Raw genomic sequence first — 18,650 nt, forward strand, 5'->3', positions numbered from 1 at the left:
TGCTACCAAGCAGTGACCCATTCCATGCTAACCTGTCCAAAGTAGTGGTGTATATGTTGTCCCTGGCCCAGCAAAGTCTTTTTTAACTATGTTAAATGGTTTCTGTCATCTTTCGGGCTTTTCATGGTTACGGTAAAATACCCTGATGCGTTTTCTCATGGTTTTACCCCATATTAATCCCCATTCTCTGGAGGGGCCCCATTTTAGACACGGCCACCCGGCCGGCTACTGAGTGACAATGCTTCCCAAAAATCAGTTACCCTTCATTCCTCTGATGGCTCTACCGATATTGCCCTCTATTAAATAGCCCTGCGTGTGATATATTTGGGTCCCTAGATACGCCAAACATCTATACTCCCACTAAACGCCTTCGGTGTCTTGGGGCCAGGATTAATCGCAGCTGTTGGGATCAGGTAGGACTTCACCCAATTCACTTTGAGCCCGGCTACTCTACCAAGGTCGCTGAGTAAGCGATTTGGGCCAGTAAGCGCTTCACCCGAATTAGCTAAAAACATGAGTAAGTTGTCCGCATAGAGCGCAATATGATGAGTCTGTCCATGCACATGAATCCTGTGGTAATGTAGCCCCGTTCTGGCCTGGGCCACAAGTGACTCCATAGCTAGGGCAAATAAGAGGGGGGATAATGAGCATCCCTGCCTCGTTCCTCGTCGCACTTCACAGGTGTCAGATCAACCTGCCCTTCTAGCCCAGGCTTGTCACTATAACTTTGGCATAATGGGTGAGTGAGCTACAAGCCTTCTGTCAATCCATCTTATTAAATTTTTACCCAGACAGGCTGGTTCTGTGATAACACCCATCCAACGTTCTTATCTCCACATCACCTATCTGAGGAAGAGAGGTGCCGTTGGTAGATCCAGAACTGGCATTTAGTTTCTATATTGATCATACTAGAGAAGACCGGGTGGACAATCAACACTTTATTGGATTCAGACTCACCACCTGGGAGATACTACTTTTGGTATCTATTCAAAGGTCAGAATCTGCAGTTAGTCTCAGAAGAACAAGTTACTTAACGTAGGTAATGCTGTTTCTGGTAGAGACTCTTGTCTCGTCGCCAGATTACTCCCAGCCCCTCCCATTGTCCATGTTCTGTGAACTAAGCCCAACTGAGCACTAAGAGCAGAGACAGTTAAAACAAGAACAGAAGTGAGATATTAACATTTTTTGTGACATTTGTAATAAAGCTCGAAACATTGAGAGAACCTATTTGAACCAGTTGTTGTTGAATGGTTGCACAGATTGATGTTGCGGTGGCGCTGAGTGATGTTGCGGTGGTGCCGAGTGATGTTGCGACGAGCGATGTTGCGGTGGCGACGAGCGATGCTGCGGTGACGACGAGCCTGCGAAGTTCCAGCAGATTCCCCGCCTCTGTAGCAGGGTAGCGGTGACGTAGCTCGTCTGGAACGAGGCACCTTGGAGGCAGAGGGAGCCCACAAGCAAGCAGGGATTCCGGGGGAAGAAAGCAGGGATTCCAGGAGTGATGTCGTTCTAGGTAGAGCGCAGGAAATGCAGAATGGTGCGAGGAAGCAAGAAGAGCCCGGTGAGTGTGGGAGCATGTCAGCTGTGCGTGTGTATATGTGGGTATGTGTGCGTGTGCCCCGATGCATTGTGTCTGTGTGGGTGTATGTGTGCTTGCGTGAGTGTGGCTGTGTGTGATTGAGAGAGGCTGTGAATGTGAGACAGGAGATGTGCACGGCGCCAGGCTGGGCGTGCGCACCCATGAGGAGAAAATCTCCTGTCTCTGATTCCCAGGAGATGGGCAACAACATGCATGCGTACTCTAGCTCGACCTAAAAAAGCAGCTAATGTCAGTGCGCATGGGTGGCTACTATATAGAGCCCCAGCTCATCACTTCAGGATAGGAGTGACATTGGCGCAGTGCCACATACACCACCAGTTGACATGCAGGGTTACTGCTTGAGATTTTTCCGGATCCTGTATGATGCCTGGGGAAATATTCAAAAGGATACATTTGAAGTTAGATAGAATCTCTATAAGAATAGGCATTACTGTAGCTAATGGTACTTGTTCATCCGACTCCTGTTCACTACTGGTTAGTTGATCGAGCCAAGTGTTTTTAGCTTGGGCGATTTACACCGATTAATGGGAACCTAAAAATGCTTTACTATCAGATATGGTTGATTCTCAGTCCAGAACAATGTACATTTTTGGGGGCTTCTCTGAACCCCAAGTAGTTCCAAAACTTAGCGTGTTGTGTGCGCATCATGGTTTTAACTGCCCACTGTACACAGATATGGATTAACTTCAGTTGTTCATAGATTATATATCTGTGACTACACGTGGTTTGTAATCTTCATTGTCAAGCTTTACCTCAGTTTGTAGCCCTCTCCACCTTGCGGTTTAAAAAATGCCACAGTTTTGAGCAGGACAATAGTTTTTCAACAGAGTCCAGAATGAATCTGTCATGGACCCCCACAAGCCTTACCTCAAGCCTGTAGAGTAGTGTCACGGGGATGATATGAATAACCTCCACAGTCTCCCACCTGCTTCCCTGTCCTACCTTGAATAGTACCAGACTGAGGATTGGTAAAGACTAGGTGAAGGAATCCTCAAGGGGTGGTGTACCGTATGGTGTCACGACTGATACCCGGTTGAATTGTTGCCTTTCTGGATCGTCACCCTGGGAAAACCAACAAGCAGTCACTACTACTGCGTGTGTGTACACGATAAATGACTGCAACAAAACCTCTACTGTTTCCATAACATACAAGTTGCCAGATTGTTTTTCATCATCTTTACTCTTGAATTTCTCAAATCTTATGGTAAGACAAATGCACGTTGGGAACAGCCTATGCGTTTCATACCTATTCACATGAGACCTCTTCAGGGCTGTTTAAACCTAAAACATATATACAAACAATACATTGGAAAAACAATCCGACATAAGGACAACTGGTGTAACAATACATTTTTTTTTACTTAAAGGAGTTATTGTATAGTAGTAATACTTCATATACACAAGGCACATTTAAAAAACATGAATTGCTTTTTACAAATATTACATAGAACACAAGTGTTAGCTTAGACACTCTGTTCAACAGCAAAAGAGCATTACTAAAACGTGTGAACAGTCTATATTTTATTATTCCATTTAAAAATACAATTTACATCTGTACACCAATTTGTACACTCTTGAAGCCATTTGCATGAATGGAGACAAGGTAATCCACTACCTTCAGTCTCACTAATGATTATAAACCTCCTTTCAGTATTCCTGTCCCATTTTTCATTTCTCTCTTGAGTATATAAATGTGTTCCTCAACGCGCCTGGACCCTTTCTTGCTGCTGTGGGAGAGTGATGTGGGCCACCTTGAAGGTGATGAATGGGAATTGGCAAAGACCCCCTCCCCCACAGCCTCCCACCTTGGCCATTGCCTTACGTCTGCGGCTCATACATTTATTGTACTTCCACAGTGTGCATTATCCTACAATCAGACTGTGGTGTATGGGCAGAGCACCCTCTGAAAACTGCCCTCAATGTGCAGATGAGTGGCACCTTCTTTCATGTAGTCTTGACCTATCTGGTAATACTTGGTTACTGGCAACAAGTTTAAGATAGAATTGATAGCTGGGTTGGGGAGTGAGGTGATGAGGGTTGGGGGCGGAAGGGGAGTCACTAAGTGGCAATACCCAAAGTAATACTCGAGGGAGGGATGGATGGGCATAACTAGTAGGTATTGGGCTACTGGTTGTTAAATACGGAAGTACCGTATTGAAGTTGAAAATGCCCCCTTGACTCTCCCATTCAATCTAGGCTTGGCTATTTGTGCATCAGCCGAAAAAAAAGCTGTTTACAAGGAATAGGGCTGTGTGCAAAAACAACCAAGAATTTGGTGCCGTTGCCAAAAACACATGGTCTCAATGAGCAAGAATGAAGCCCACAAGCTTAAATAATTGAAATTGGTGAGCTTCAGACTTTGACTGTATTGAGTGTGAGACATTGAAGGAACAACGAAAATCTACTACTTGAAACACTGCATCTACTGTGGTATTTAACTTTCTGTACATGCAAGATCTGTATTGTTTTAAGGGGGAAAAACGATGTAAATGTTTAAAAAATGTTGTTAATAAATCTGGAGTGTCTAACTTCTAGCCCATGTTAAATTAATTGGTTTCCTCTGGCATTCCTAACCATTTTATCCTTCTTAGGCCATTTTGGGGTTCAATATGTTGCATCTTCCAAATTGATGAAGATTACTTAAATGCTAATTTATTTTACTGTCATTTTGGTTCTGTAGGGTTTGGATCCAGCTCGTGTCAATGTCCCAGTCATTGGTGGCCATGCCGGAAAGACCATCATTCCCCTCATCTCTCAGGTGTGTGCTGGTTAATTTTTTGTTACCCACTGTTATGGTTTCCGCAAAGCTTTATCCTAGCACACCTAGATCTAAAAGCAGATTAAGACAAATCTTGTAATGTGGTTTCTGACTACTTTTCACCTGTTAAATTGCGTATTTTCTTTCCATTTCATCTTGTTGACTTTTTTTTTTTTTAACGCTTTTTTATTACCAAACATTCAGATCTTCACATTGACTTTAACTACTCCCCTGGCTTCGGCATTGTTTCGAGCCTTGCTCCTCAAATACACCACGGACTTATCTGCCAGTCATTGTACAGGTCATGACAGGCGGACCATGTTTTGGTTGGTCTCCCAAACAATGCTGGGATGATTACGCTGAACAAGGGCATAACTGCCTAGCTGAGGGGAAGATGAAACTTTTTAATGCATAAGACCTCTTCACTCTGGGGATTTAGAAGTTGTATATCTAATGGACATATTTATTGGGATGGTACAGTGTGAAACTTGCTTGACTTACTCCTTTGTTTCTCCAGGGCCTATATCTTTTTGCCTCTCTGCTGTACCCATTAATGTTTATGAAGTGTTGTCCTTTTCAAAGTTGTGAAACCTCCGTGTGGGTGCACTCTGATCCAGAGATAGTGCTGAGAGAACTATGTCAAAGATCTGACTTCCACAGAGGAACAAGTGAATAGATGGATAGGTCTGCCTCTCTCCCAAAATGATAGCATAGCAGTAATAAAAATGGTCATTCTTCCTCTGTTTCTGTACCCCTTCACTAATGTCCCCATCAAATTAATGAAGGTTTTCTTCTTACATCTCAGTTTGATATTAATACGCTTGGTTTGGGCAAACAAGAAATCCAGATATAGCGGAGGAACCCTTACTAGGCCATATTCGCCAGGGGGAATAAGGGGGGGTTCTCAGGACCTGATTTGTATGTATGTGCGCAGGCCCAATATGCACACTACTGTTTTTTCCCCACACTCCCACCCCTCCCCTTTTTTTTTTTTCCCACGCGTGCCGGTGGAGGCGAACAATATGGCCCCTGATCACTTGGTTGCATTAATTTCTATGGTAAACTTTACTTGCCCGTTCAGAGACATGTACTCTGGGGGCTGTACAGCACAAGCTTGGGGTGCTATGGCGAGACGTGCAGGCAAAGTGTATATGCCCCGGCTCATCCAATAGCACATCCTCCTAAACTCTCGGAAACCCAGGACAAAAGGGCGCTGGAAATACTGGCGGATATTGGGTTTAGTCACAGTGGGTGCTGTTTACCCAGAGTGCACCATCATCTTGATGGAGGAGAAAAACGAACTACATCACAATGGGCTAATGTCAGTTTTCACGTATTCCAGGCTACGGGAGGCGCTTAAGGCCTTCAACAACAGACACCCCTCTGAACCAGTCACCCTGAGCCCCCTTACAGACACTATTGGCAGGCCCATTGCAGGATAAGTTGGTCACCCAACGGTACAACACCTTGCAATCTGACACTGCACCTATTTTCAGTCTGGCACGAGAGCTTTGGAAACAGGCATTGGGTAACTCTCTTTGCAAGGAGGAATGGAAGTTCAGCTGGTCCACGACTAGACGTCTGACAGCTAATTGTAATTTACGCATAATTCACTTTAAATACTTACAGCAGCTTTACCTCACACCCCTCCAATTGCATAGGTATGGACTGAGAGATGGCTAGCTGCAAATGTGGGACACGGGGCCGATTTCCTTCAGCTGGCTTGGGATAGTCTCGGGGTTAACAAATTCTGGTTGTTGGTTACACAAGCCTTAACAGTCATGGTGGTGAAGAAAGTGAACTGCTCCCCTCAGATCTGTTTGCTGGGGCTGGTAAAGCGCTTAAAACCCAAGAGTATGCGACTGGTGCTGATCGCATTACGACTGGCTGATAGGAAAGTAGAGCAAAAATGGGACTGTAAAAAGGCCTTTAACTTTAAAAACTGGATACAAGACTTGGTGTTTTGCATATTATGCTGAAGAACTTCCAGGACCTTCTAGGCCCAAAGATGTTTGGTCACCTCTAACGACCTATTCAATGTCTAGCTCTCAAGATGGCACAGAGGACACGAGTTCACACTAGGAGCATTAATGGTGTAGTGTACGTAATTGTGGGTTAATGTAATGAAACTGGATGTACAATCTACTGTAAAACCAATGTCTCCTGATGTCGTATGGGGAAGGGGGGGAATGTTGCGTGAAATACTTATCAATTGTATGTTTTGGAAATGCAGAAATAAAATGAATTTTAAAAAGTTGTAAAACTTCCCATTTTGAAGATGGTTTATCCAAGTATTAATATTTGTTGTTTCCTTGTAGTGCACGCCGAAAGTGGATTTCCCTCAGGATCAACTGGAAGCTCTCACTGGTCGGATTCAAGAGGCTGGCACTGAGGTTGTAAAAGCTAAAGATGGAGCAGGTATGTCACGTGGGCAGTTTGTGTGAACTAGGATACACATTTACAGATGGAACACTTTAGTATACCAGAAACCTGGAAGCTTTGCATGTACCCGAAGAGGACCAATAAAGGGCTAGGTCGCATATTGTTTTTCGTTTAGGTTGGATATATTTTTTTCTTCCCATATGTTAATCTGCACTGTTGCACCAAACTGCAATACAATGTATACGCTGGAATATTTTTACGTTAACGTTTTTATTGATCGCTGTTGTACTGAGTTGGCGAGATATTATGTGAGAAAGAATACAACTTTTAAATTAAGTATACTTTTGGTGTGTCAACGCAGACATTCTTTGGCAGATTCCTGTAGGAAGCTGGCTCTTTACATAGTGCACCAAATCGAGGTACACTGTGCAGAGAGTCCAGGTGACCCATATTGATTTACAGAGGCACATGTAGTAATCCCAAATGTTCTCTTTTATGGTAGTGTGGGTGAGGAGCCGTGTAGGTTTATCAGGGGCTAGTGCTAAGCATTTGTTGCACTCTGAGGCAATAAATGATACACACGCTCAATTTAGAAAAATACAACATTTTCATATAAATTTCAAAACCAAGAACTTCATAATCCAGTAAGTACTTTTCTACACATATATATATATATATATATATATATATACTTTTTTTTTTACAGGGGAAGTAAAATGTTCATTTAAATGTGTCTTTATGTGGGAATGCTTTTTTTAATTTATTTTGGGGGGGGTAAAAAGGCATACACTGCATCGTTACTTGCAATATGTTTCTGAGGGGTGGTCCCCTTCAGGGCTTAAGGTGGTAGGGGGCCAAGGTCCAAAGAACCATCAGCAGCTAGTCTTTACCTGCCCTGGAGCGTCCAGGTGCAAATGTGCTGGTCAGATTGGTTAGCTTTGCACACCACATCGAAGGGGGGCTGTGGAAGAAGGTTACCTAGATGCATGCTGTTGTGGGGACAAGTCCGGGAGCTCCCAACGAGGTAGGAGGTTCGTGAGGATCCTAGGAGCAAGGACTCAGTCTATTTTCGGAAACCCTGGCTGGGGAGCCCTGGTGCAGACTGGTTAGGTTGGCTGGGCTCGTGCATCACAGGCACTTACTGGTTGTCTCTCGCCGGTTATGGGGATAGAAACGGGACAGCTGGGTCACTTTTTAAGTGGGGCTCTGTGGCGCTGATGTCCCTAGACTGCTGCCAGGTCAGAGTCTGGATTGGACTCAAACAGCCTTTGGTTGGTGCAAGGAGTCCGGTATTGGTGCTGTGCAGCTCCAGTTGGTCCTGGTGGCTATTCATTCAGTGGGGAGACTGATCTGACGTTCTGGTTCCTGCAAGGGAGTAGCCCCTCTGCCCCAAGTGAGATTGCTGGCAGTTTGCAAAGTGCTGGCAGTACAACGGAGTTCTTGGCAGATGCAGAGCTGCAGGACAAGTCAGTTTGTCGCGATTGTTGGTACAGGTAGGCATAGTTTGGTGCCAAAAAGTCTGCAACTGGTCCCAGAGTCTTGCTTTTTCGCTGGTCTTTGTCTTCCTCTTTGTCGGATCGGAGTTCGTCAGGCTTGCCACCTAAATTCCTACATTTAGGGGTGTTAAGGAAAGTGTAAGGTAGCCCATGGGCTACTTACCTTTGGGGTGCCTACACCCCCTATATGACCACTCCCTGTGGGGAATGGGCATAGCCATGGCCCTGTGCATCTAATTTCACCAAAAACCAAAATAGTTGAATTCTACTTCTTGTTCGCTTCAAGTAGCCCACCTTAGTGGTGTAACTAGTCTGATAGTGAACCGGACTAGCTAATGTGCCCACCTGTCCTTGTGCCAAATGTGTGCTTGGCAGGAGGTGGCATTTACCCTGTTTGGGGAAGAAGCCGGCGTTGCATTTCAAAGGCGGCAGAGGCCTTGAAGGCTCCTGCTTTGATATGCTGATTAGTAGTACTCCTGCTTGTAGAAGAACCTCTGGCCAGAACATGCAATGTTTGTGACCTCAGTTCGTGAAAGATGTGGCTCCATTAGGGCCACCTGGGTCACCACTGACCAGCTCTCAGCCTTCCATGGTAAATAAAGAGTCAGAGCAAACAACGGAGTATAATCACCAATATTTTATTGTAGGCGCTCCGAGCGGGGCCCCCGTCTGCACAGTCTCTAGAGTTACAGAGGGAACTGAGAAACTGTGTGTAAAGATACATTATATGCATTCCATGGTCCACTAACATGCCCACAGTGGAATTTTCCAAACTGATGTGGATGAACTGTGTAAAGACAAAAGTATACTTTCGTTTCTTGCACAACTCAAGACATTTTTGAGGCCGTTCCACCCTGCTTAACGGTTAAACTGCTAGACAGTTGGGAGAGGGCCTTTACTGAGGGAAAGCTATGCACTGGCACTACCTGTTCTTTGTTGCAAAAAAAAAACTTAGCAAAGAGCATTTTTCGGAATTCAGCAGGGTTAGTTTCGACCAGCAGGAAAATTACGTCTAAAGGATAATGGCGTAGCGAATGCTTACTTATGGCTTTAAAAAAACATCAGCGAGCATAATCTAACAAAGCCTCTTTTTAGCATGAGCGAAAAACATTTTCTATTGGGAAAGTTGGTAAGATTGGCCCACAGTCACGCAAAATTGTGTGCAGCCCCATATGCATACTGGCATGTAAGTATTGGCAACTAATCCTTTAGTCAATTCACGCGTTTATAGAATCGCAAAAAGTTCTGCTGCCTGGGCAGATTGATAGGGGACTCGTGATGTCTCTACAAATATGCGCAATGTAGTGATAGCATAAGCTGCAGTGGTGGTGCCATCTGATAATTTAAAACAGGAGCCATGGACATATAATTCTCCTTGGGGATCAGATATGGGAACATCAGTCAAGTCTACCAGTCCTTTTGTCTCTTCCTCTGTTCTGAAAATACAATCAAGTTTGTCAACTGCATAATTCTTGGAAGGTAAGGTGGGTAACGTGGCTAGAATCAGAGTGGCACATCTTTTGATCGTAATATGTTTGGCGAACCATGTCAATTCATAGCTGGTAAAATGTGCACTGGTGAGGTGCTGTGTCCTTTTCAAACGTGTGTACACAGCATGGGGGTACCATAACTGAGGTCCGTATCGAGTAAGAGTCCAGCCGATTGTCTGAAGGAAGTGGCTGCGAACACTTGCAAACAACTCGGTAGGGCCCTTGCGACGGGATCAAGCAAAGCAGAGAAATAAGCGCACAGTCTGTCAACATTTTGAGTCCAGATCGAGAGGACTGTGCCTAGTACTGAAGCAGAGCAAGACTCTGTTTTTAATTCTTCAAAGGATTACTGACCATCTGGCAAGGTAAAAGCTCATTGACTAATTTCGTTGTTAATGCAAGCAAGGGTTCTATTAGTAAACAATAGTCAGGGGACCACTGTCGACAGTGGGAAGTGATGCCTATAAAAGCATTCATGTCTTTTTGAGTTTGCAGACAGGGCATTTTATTATTGTTAGTGATGCCTTCTGGCGTTAACCTTCTACCCTCCTTTGGCAGCAGTTGACCTAAAAGGGTGACAAACTTTGAAAGAGAAATCTTGTGACCATGGTGTGCCAGGTGTAACAATTTCACCATACTATATTTGCAACCTTGTTCAGTATCGGAAGCAATTAACAAGACATCAACATACGTTATCAATGCATTGCCTGAAAACGTTTGCCAGCCGGTAAAAATCCAATCAAATACCTGCTGTCTGGATGTGTATGGGAATGCTAAAGCATGCATTTTTCAAATCCATGGCAGAAAAAAACTGAGCAGTAGAATCATTAAGTGAACAGGAACAAATGGAAATTGCGGGCTCACTATTTTATCGAAGCCCCGCAAATTAATCACAAAACTATATACATCACCAGCACTGTTAGTCTAGAGGCACCCTTTTTAGGACCGAAAGAATAAGACTATTGGATATTGCATATTTTACCAGTGGTCTCCTTGACGACTCCCTTATGTATGAGGTCCTGAACAATATCAAGGAGAGCTTGTTCTCTTGCCTTTGGTATTTTATACTAGGGAATGCGTGATAGTATGGCATTGTCCTTCACTCGGATAGAAACTGTGGGTATGTGCAATAAGTCTACATCGGGGTCACCAATGGTCCTTAATGTGGGTGGTACTTGATGAAATTCAGGTGGAGGGGGAACAGCTTTAGATCAGCATTGTCGAGAACCCACGTCGGGCCCCATGGTAATATAAACACCATCTGGTGAACAATATATGGTAGTGTGCAACTTCTTTCATTCCAAGCCCATCACATTTTCACCACAACTAGATATTAAAAGGAATTGGGGAATCCACAGTAGAAGGGCCAATAGTAAGAGCAAGTGAGCGAGAGATAGGGCTTACAACCGGTAATCCTGGAAAACCCACCAAAACACTATTGCCAGACAGGGCCGCCCCAGGGACCATGTGTCTGGAAACGGAGCTCTTTGTGGCACCTGTTTTAAACAAAAATTCCTTGCAAATCCATGGTAACATAAGGGCCACGCTGATCTACAGGTATGTGAACTGGTCCCCTACTCTGTCCTTAGCTCTCCTAGCTGAAAGTCATCCTTGTCATATCATCAGTGTCATAGTCGTCATTGTAGTACTTTCCTTTCCTTTTGTTAAAAGAATTGTTGGTACGACCTACAGAGGCAATAGTGTGTTGTTGTTACTTATTGGTCCAATGACCTCCTGTTGCCAGGACCCCTTCCTCTAGCGGACAAAACATTTTGCAAAACTATAGGGCACTGGCAGCGCCAGTGACCTTCTTCCTTACAGTAAATACACTGATTTTGTCCCAAAGGTGTCGTGGGTGGCTGTCTAGTGCATAGAAAGTTGTCGTTTGGGTCCCCGTCCTCTAGTGTTACCTCAATATGCCTGTTGCAATAATACCTTTGTTATGTTTTAATATTTATAAAGCACATGGCTGTCCCAGCGCTAACTGTCGAGTATAGTGAGGGGTCAGAGAGAATTTTAATGAGTGGACAAAAGCCAGGTCTTCACCATCTTTGTAAAAGCCCAGTGATCAGGAGTGCTGCGAATACAGAGGTCGAGAGTTCCAAAGGGCAGGTGCCAATGCCTCGAACGAGCGGCCACCTGCTCTGGCCCTCCGTATCCTTGGTACTCAGGCCAGATACAGATCGGCTGAGCACAAGGCTCTAGTGAGTGCATAAGGGGAACAAACTTTGCTCAAGAAACCCGGGCAAAAGCCTGAAAAGATCCTGTGTATGATACAGAGCCTTGAAATGTATTCTCTGTCCCATGGATAACCAGTGTAACCGGCAGAGGAGATTGAAAACATGTCCATGTTTAGGTAGAGCAAACAAGGCGTGAGAAGCAGTTTTCTGGACGCTTTGAAGCATTTTGATCACAGATTTGTTGGATCCCAAAAGTAGCACATTACAATAATCAAATCTAGCCATGATGGTAGGCCGGATGATCAACTGCCGGGTATGAAAATCGAAAAGACCTAGAATTAGTTTCAGGCCACAGAGCAGTCCGAAACATGTGCCTGCCACTGATTTTGCATGAGCCTCAAATGAAAGATTGCTGTCCACCCACATTCCCAAGTTCTTAACCACAGGTTTGGGCGGGTGGTGCACAAAGTGCAGGAGGCCACCACTGGTTATCCCAGAGATGGGAATCTCTGCCTACCAGGAGGATTTCGGATTTGGATTTGGTGGACTTCAACTGCAGATAGTTAATAGCCATCCAATCAGAGATTGTTAGCAAAAACAATGGCTCCTGTGGCATAATATTAAAATAATGATATAGAAATGCACAATGGCAAATAGGGTTCGAGTGATGTCGAGGAGACCGCATTCACAGCTTCATTGAACAGCTACCTTTTTGGGAAAGAACACTGGCACTGGGGACCTAGTTAGCAGGAACCTAGTGCACTTCAGTCAAAGTTGCACTAAATACCATGAAGTAATGGGGTTGTCTATTTCAAAAAGGGGCACTTTCCTACAATGCCAGTATGTTGTGAACATGTTTTTATCCTGAAATGTGCATTGAGTCTTGTGCATTGATTTGCATCACTTGTAAGGTTGTTTTGAAGCTGTAGCTTATCAGTTTTTACGAAGTGCCATCATTTGTTCAGTATTTTGAATACAAGGAAATTGTTTTACGTAGTTATGCAATGCAAAGAATGATAGAGGGAATGCTTGAATTAATATTTGCCACTGGTAAAAACTCAGGCTCCTGTACAATTGATAGTTTCTCATAAACTTGGGGCAATGACCCCGACGAGAAGGGGCCTCCAGTAGCTGACCTCTGTCGCTGGTGGGTCCTCTGTGCACCCCAACCTCCTTGGACCCTCTGTGAGGGTGGATGGGATCTGGCCTGATGGGATTGATCGCTAGCGTCCACTGTGCAATACTTTCTGCACCCTCTACATCCCTGGAGACCAGCGTGGGCCTACACCCCTCCTCATCCAGTGTACCTAGCATTGAGAGTGCAGCGAAGAAATGATTTGGCGCCTGCCACTCTCTCACGACTACCACTCCTGAGGCCCATCACCGCCAAGCTGAGAGATGAATGAGTCTACTATCGCTGGTCGTTCCCCTTCGGCTTGTCCTTTGAATACAAGAGTAAAATAACAGCAGCAATTTTATTTATTTATTTAGCGATTTGTAAAGCGCCTGGTGACACAAGGGCATCCCGCGCTGTAAGGGGTTGTTATCCATTGAGGGAGAGGAAGGGGGGGGAGGGACATTTATTTCGGGAATAGATGTGTCTTCAGTTTTTTGCAAAATACCAAGTAACTGGGTTCCAGTCTGAGGGTACGTGGGAGGGAGTTCCATCCAGTGGCCGCTTGAACAGAGAATCGTCGTCCTCCTGTGCGTGTCCTTTTGAATTTGGGGATGTTGGCTAAGTGCTCATTCTCTGATCGTAGGGATCTGGTTGCTTTGTAGGGGGTGACCAAGCTGCTGAGGATCGCAGGGCCAGATCCGTTGATCAGTTTGTGTGTCGTGCACATGGCTTTGAATTCCACCCTTTGGCGCACAGGGAGCCAGTGCAAGGCCTTGAGGGCTGATTTGGCAATTGAGCTAAGATGAATGAGGGATGGTAGTGACCACTACCTAATCAACACAGTGACCATCTCTGAGCATACTCTTGATCCCCACCCTGACAGCGGAGTCCGAGCACTATGTCTGACACCCGATGGACCTGCTGCTCTGTTCAGCTATTGAGGCGATCGGCCTTGGTTCATCCCCTGACCGTCACCTACCCAGCCGGACTTTAGGCACAGTTTTTCTCCCTGTCTCCCGCCCCATCGTATTTCTGTGACTCTGCTTTTTCCTTATCTCCTATCTATCTGTTCCTATTCAGCATTCTTTCGTTCTTTGTCTACTTCCTTGCTCCTATCCCCTCTCACCCGACTCTTTCTCCTTGCCCACTTCACCGCCTAGCCCCCTGTCCTTTTGGGCCCTTTGACTAAGCATTCCTCCCCTTTTTGGGGAAAAATCCAAGATATATACGCTGGAGTCTCAGTATACCCGCTGAGAGTCCACAGCGCCAATGGGAGCCACTCACAATTGAGGTATTGTATGGCACCCCTTGCCAAAGCACTCCCTCTCCTCTTTTTGGGGAAGAATCCAGTAAAGTATGCCTTGGAGTCTCCAGAGACCCCTCTGAGAGAGTCCACTGCGCTTAGGGAGCCTCTTGCAACAGATGGGGAAATGACACCACTCCCCCAGGTATCACAGCTTCTGGACTTTGGGCGCAGCTTTGACTCTCCTACCGGTTTGTGCCCCTGTCCCCCTCCCCCTCCTCTTGCCATGCCGTGTCTCTAACCCTCCCCTTGCCCTCCTCCACTCTGTCTACTTGCCCTACTCTTACCCCCCCCCCCGTAATATCTCCCCTTGCCAGCTTTTTCTCTACCTATATGTTCCTTTTTGTTTGTCTCAACCTTTACTTGTAACTAAAATTGCCATGCTCTAATAACTGTGTAACCTTTGTAAAGCTGTAACCTGAAATTTATTGTCTGATACCCATGTACAGCACTCTGATACATCCGGGTCTAGCCAGCGCTATATAAAACCTTTAAAATAAAGGAGTTAGCATCAGGGTGGTATTATGACCTGGGTTTGCCATCAACACGGAGCGGAGCGTTGATCTTTCCGGGATTTTGCGTTGTTGTGCCTTTATTGGAAGCCATGCACAGCTATTTAAGTTAAAAGGGTTTTAAGTTGGGAGACACTAAAACGGAGTCTGTACAGTCGCATTATCGGATACCAGCTTTCAATCATGACAACTTCAAGCAGTGAGAATGCTGTAGAAGTCTCTTAGATGCCCAGTGAGAAATTGTGAAGTTCTGGCGATAAGAGTATGAGAGCTAGGAAAAGTGTCGCAAAGCGCTTGGAGGCTGGTATGGAGTGCTCGGAGGGTAGCTAACGTTTATTAACAGTAGTCCACAAAAAAGAAATTAGTTATCTGAATGAGTGAAATTTAGAATTGGTCACTCCTAGATCGTTGCCGTAGCCATGAGTTACGTTTTATAACAAGGTGAAGTGCAGTGCCCGACTAGTATTTTGATTTTTTTTTTTTTTCCATTTGCCTAATCAGCTTGATTTTTGTCCGTCATTTATCGTATTTTTTCAACAGGAACATTGGTTTGTCATTTAATCAACACGTTGGTGTCTCAGAGACCCAGTTATAGTTTGTAGCCATGCTTAATCAGCTTAATGTAGAATTGAACTTGGGCATTTATAGTGTCTCCTCTGAAAGCCTCACCTGTTAAGGAGCTGTGCAGAATGGTTGTCTCTTTGGGGTTAACTGTGGCTTTAAGTAAGAGGACTTCTGCAATCCAATATGACTTTTGAGGACAGTCCTTTCCTGCTTTTTTCCAAAAATGTGTAGTCTGTGGTGCTAAGGAAACACATGCTGCAACTAGTCAGTAAGTGGAGAGACTGTATTCATGATAGAAAGGGGTTGCAGCCAGATCTTTATTGGGAGAGGTGTTTTGTTTAAAAACACAGGATATGACTAGCATGGACTCGAAGTTCCTATTTGTGTTAACCATGTGACAGTACGTCTATCACAATTTACTGCACACGAAATTCAGAGACCTTTTTATTACTTGTTTTGAAGCCAGTGCATTACTGCCTCAGTCGCATCAGATGCTGTAAAAAATTTCACACCCATGAAAGTCAACTTCTGGTCCAGCTTCCTGTTGTCAAATGGCAATTGGAGTTATTGTTACACTGATCTTGCCGTTTCTGCAGGGTTGGATCTTCTTTTGAGTGGCATACCTTTAAAGGACTGTTTTTTCCCCAATTGGTTCCAGATGTTTCTGTGCATGCATTATACTTCTAGTTACTGCATCAGTATATTTACGCTTTGGTGTCTCCATTGATACATGTGTTATGACACAGTATTGTCAGTTTTGAAGTGTATGCATGTTCTGTGCTCAAATTGCAAATAAACCTGCCTGCTTTAAAACCTATTATTTCTTGTTTGACAGGATCTGCCACCCTTTCAATGGCATATGCTGGTGCCAGGTTTGTCTTCTCTCTCTTGGATGCCATGAATGGAAAAGAGGGAGTAATTGAATGTTCCTTTGTGAGGTCTGAAGAAACCGCATGTCCCTACTTCTCAACACCTCTCTTGCTTGGGGTAAGTACAGAGTAAGCACCAAATGTTTGGTCTCTGGCGTTTGCTTTATTCAAGGCACTCCATCATGGGACCTTCACTGATGGTCCTAAGTACAAAATATCACTTTTCAGTTTTTTTTTGTCGTTTTATTTTTACTTCATAGCACCCAAAAATTAATTCGTTTTTTCTTAACAAAAGCAAAACTGTAATAAAGCAACTGAATCAGCAGTTTTTAAAATGTCCTTTTAACTATTATAAGAAAGAAACTGGGAGGCGTGGCCAGGGCGGAGACCTTCAAGTTTGTCACCTTCGAGCCTTGAGCGATTGGGGGACAGGAGATGTGCATGCGCCCTGACAGGTGATTTGCACGCTTAGGGCTTGTGGCGTTTCAGCACAGTGCGCACATGGTGCACTTTTACTCCCCCCCCCCCCCCCCCCCCCCCCCCAACCCAACGTTTCAGTACAGCGCTCGCATGGTGTGCTTTTACTTTCACTCCCTGTCCCCGGTCTCCCCTCTCCCCAGTCCGACGGTCGGCTCCATTTCCTCCAGTAAACTCCCGGAGACCCTGCACGGCGTCAGCAGTCTCGGAGTTGACTCACCGTTCTTCGATTCTGGGCAAGTCACTAATCCCAGTCTCTTCTGCCTTGTTTCAAAGTAATGGAAAAGTTCCCCCTGTACAGCGTTTGATGCAACCTTGATTCACTCCGTCTGCTTCACATCGTGCACGTGCTAACATGACTACCGCCCGGGTTTAGGAACTCCGCGCTTACAGACATACTTAGTATTACTGGGGGTATCTATAGTGCAAATCTACCAACAAGGTGCAGCGGGCATTTTGTGTCACAGGAGTCACACCCGAGTGTGATCTGGTTAGAAGAGCACACACATGTTTGTTTACACCGAACTCTGCAGAAAAGACAGGTGTGCACGTGCACACAACGATGCCTCGTCTGTGGTAGTAGGAGTTATATAAATGCAATTTAAACACAAACAGGACACTCGCAAAATGTGTTTTTGGTTTACTGCATTTGTGCTGAAACATTTTTACGGGCAGGTAACTTGTGCCCAGAGTCAGCAAACTCTATGCTAATGCTCAAAGTAGTAGCAACAGGGAAGAGAAAGCTAGATGAAGGGGTCAAGATAGAGAGCGCTTTACAATTGCTGTGAACCTTCTATAACCAGCAGTCTCAATTGCCACATGCCATATTCAAATGTCAGCACCTTGAGACCATCATGGGTAAGTTGGGTGCTTCACAATTCCCTGAGAGAGAGGGTGACAGTAGGCCCGAGCTGCAGGCGGGCGGGTTGGTGGTGGTGACAGCTCCCCGCTGAAACATACTCAGTCATCCGTTAGCCCTGCTGATACCAGCTGCGAAGGGTCCAGCAGACGCTCAACCCAGGAATAATGACTCTAACTCTGGGAAAATTGATATTGCTTTTTGTAAAAGCGGGAAGTGCAGATCTAGGCTAAATAAAGAGACCTGCGAATCGATAGAGGCGGAGAAAGCTCAATTCATAGGGGTGAAGAATATAAAATAAAAGCCATAAGTGATAAGTTCATGAAATGGAATACTGCTGTTAGTTCATATTTTTCCTATGGACTAAGGGGTGCTGTGCGTGCGTGTTAAATATACATGGAAAAGGTTATATTGTTTTAGCTTTTTCATACCGCACAATAGGTAGCACCTAAATTATAAACAAAAAATATATAAAAACACGATTGAGGAGCTACTAAAAATTACCCTTTCTGTTGTAATGAGAGCATCACGCCTCTTGTAGAAGCAGAGCGCTAGTCGGGGGCTGAATGTGCTACCTGTAAAGGAAAGCTTACTTCAATTATATCTGTTAACTTGTGGGAAAGCCACTGCCTGGTTCAAATAAAGTTGTATAGAAGAAGAAAATGTCTTTGTGGCTTCACTTCTTTCTAGCCCACCCACGCTCTAATGTTTCCCGACTTCTCAATGGCAAACGGACTCCTTCCTGGTCTCCCAAGCTCTTCTTTCTTCAGCCTTCTAACAGACTCTTCGAAATCTGACTGGCTCTTCCCTCTGTGTTTCTCGCCCTTCACAGTCCAACAAGTAGTGGTTTTAGGTCCCCATAGTGTGACTAAGATTTCCTTACTTATCTCTGACCTTCTATAGATCAACACCACCTTGTTACCCTGAGCGGCAAGAATAGGCATTGTTTTCATATCCCAAGTGCAATTGTATCTCTGGTTATTCAAATTTTGGTTGTTCTCAAATGAACTAGCCCCTGGTTTCATTTCAGTGTGTCTAGTCGC

The 18,650-nt window shown here is 44.8% G+C and overlaps 1 protein-coding gene across 1 annotated transcript in view; it reads left to right on the top strand.

Annotated features, from left to right (window-relative positions):
- MDH2 (malate dehydrogenase 2) overlaps positions 1–18,650 on the top strand; it is a 36,528-nt gene that overhangs the window by 16,393 nt on the left and 1,485 nt on the right. Inside the window, exons 6-8 of the mRNA XM_086954775.1 lie at positions 4,281–4,358; positions 6,677–6,776; positions 16,238–16,389. Of these exons, the coding sequence (XP_086810901.1) occupies positions 4,281–4,358; positions 6,677–6,776; positions 16,238–16,389 (330 nt within the window). The remainder of the gene's footprint in view (positions 1–4,280; positions 4,359–6,676; positions 6,777–16,237; positions 16,390–18,650) is intronic.

Source organism: Lissotriton vulgaris, chromosome 2_1, assembly GCF_964263255.1.
Source record: "Lissotriton vulgaris chromosome 2_1, aLisVul1.2, whole genome shotgun sequence".
Lineage (NCBI taxonomy): Eukaryota > Metazoa > Chordata > Amphibia > Caudata > Salamandridae > Lissotriton > Lissotriton vulgaris.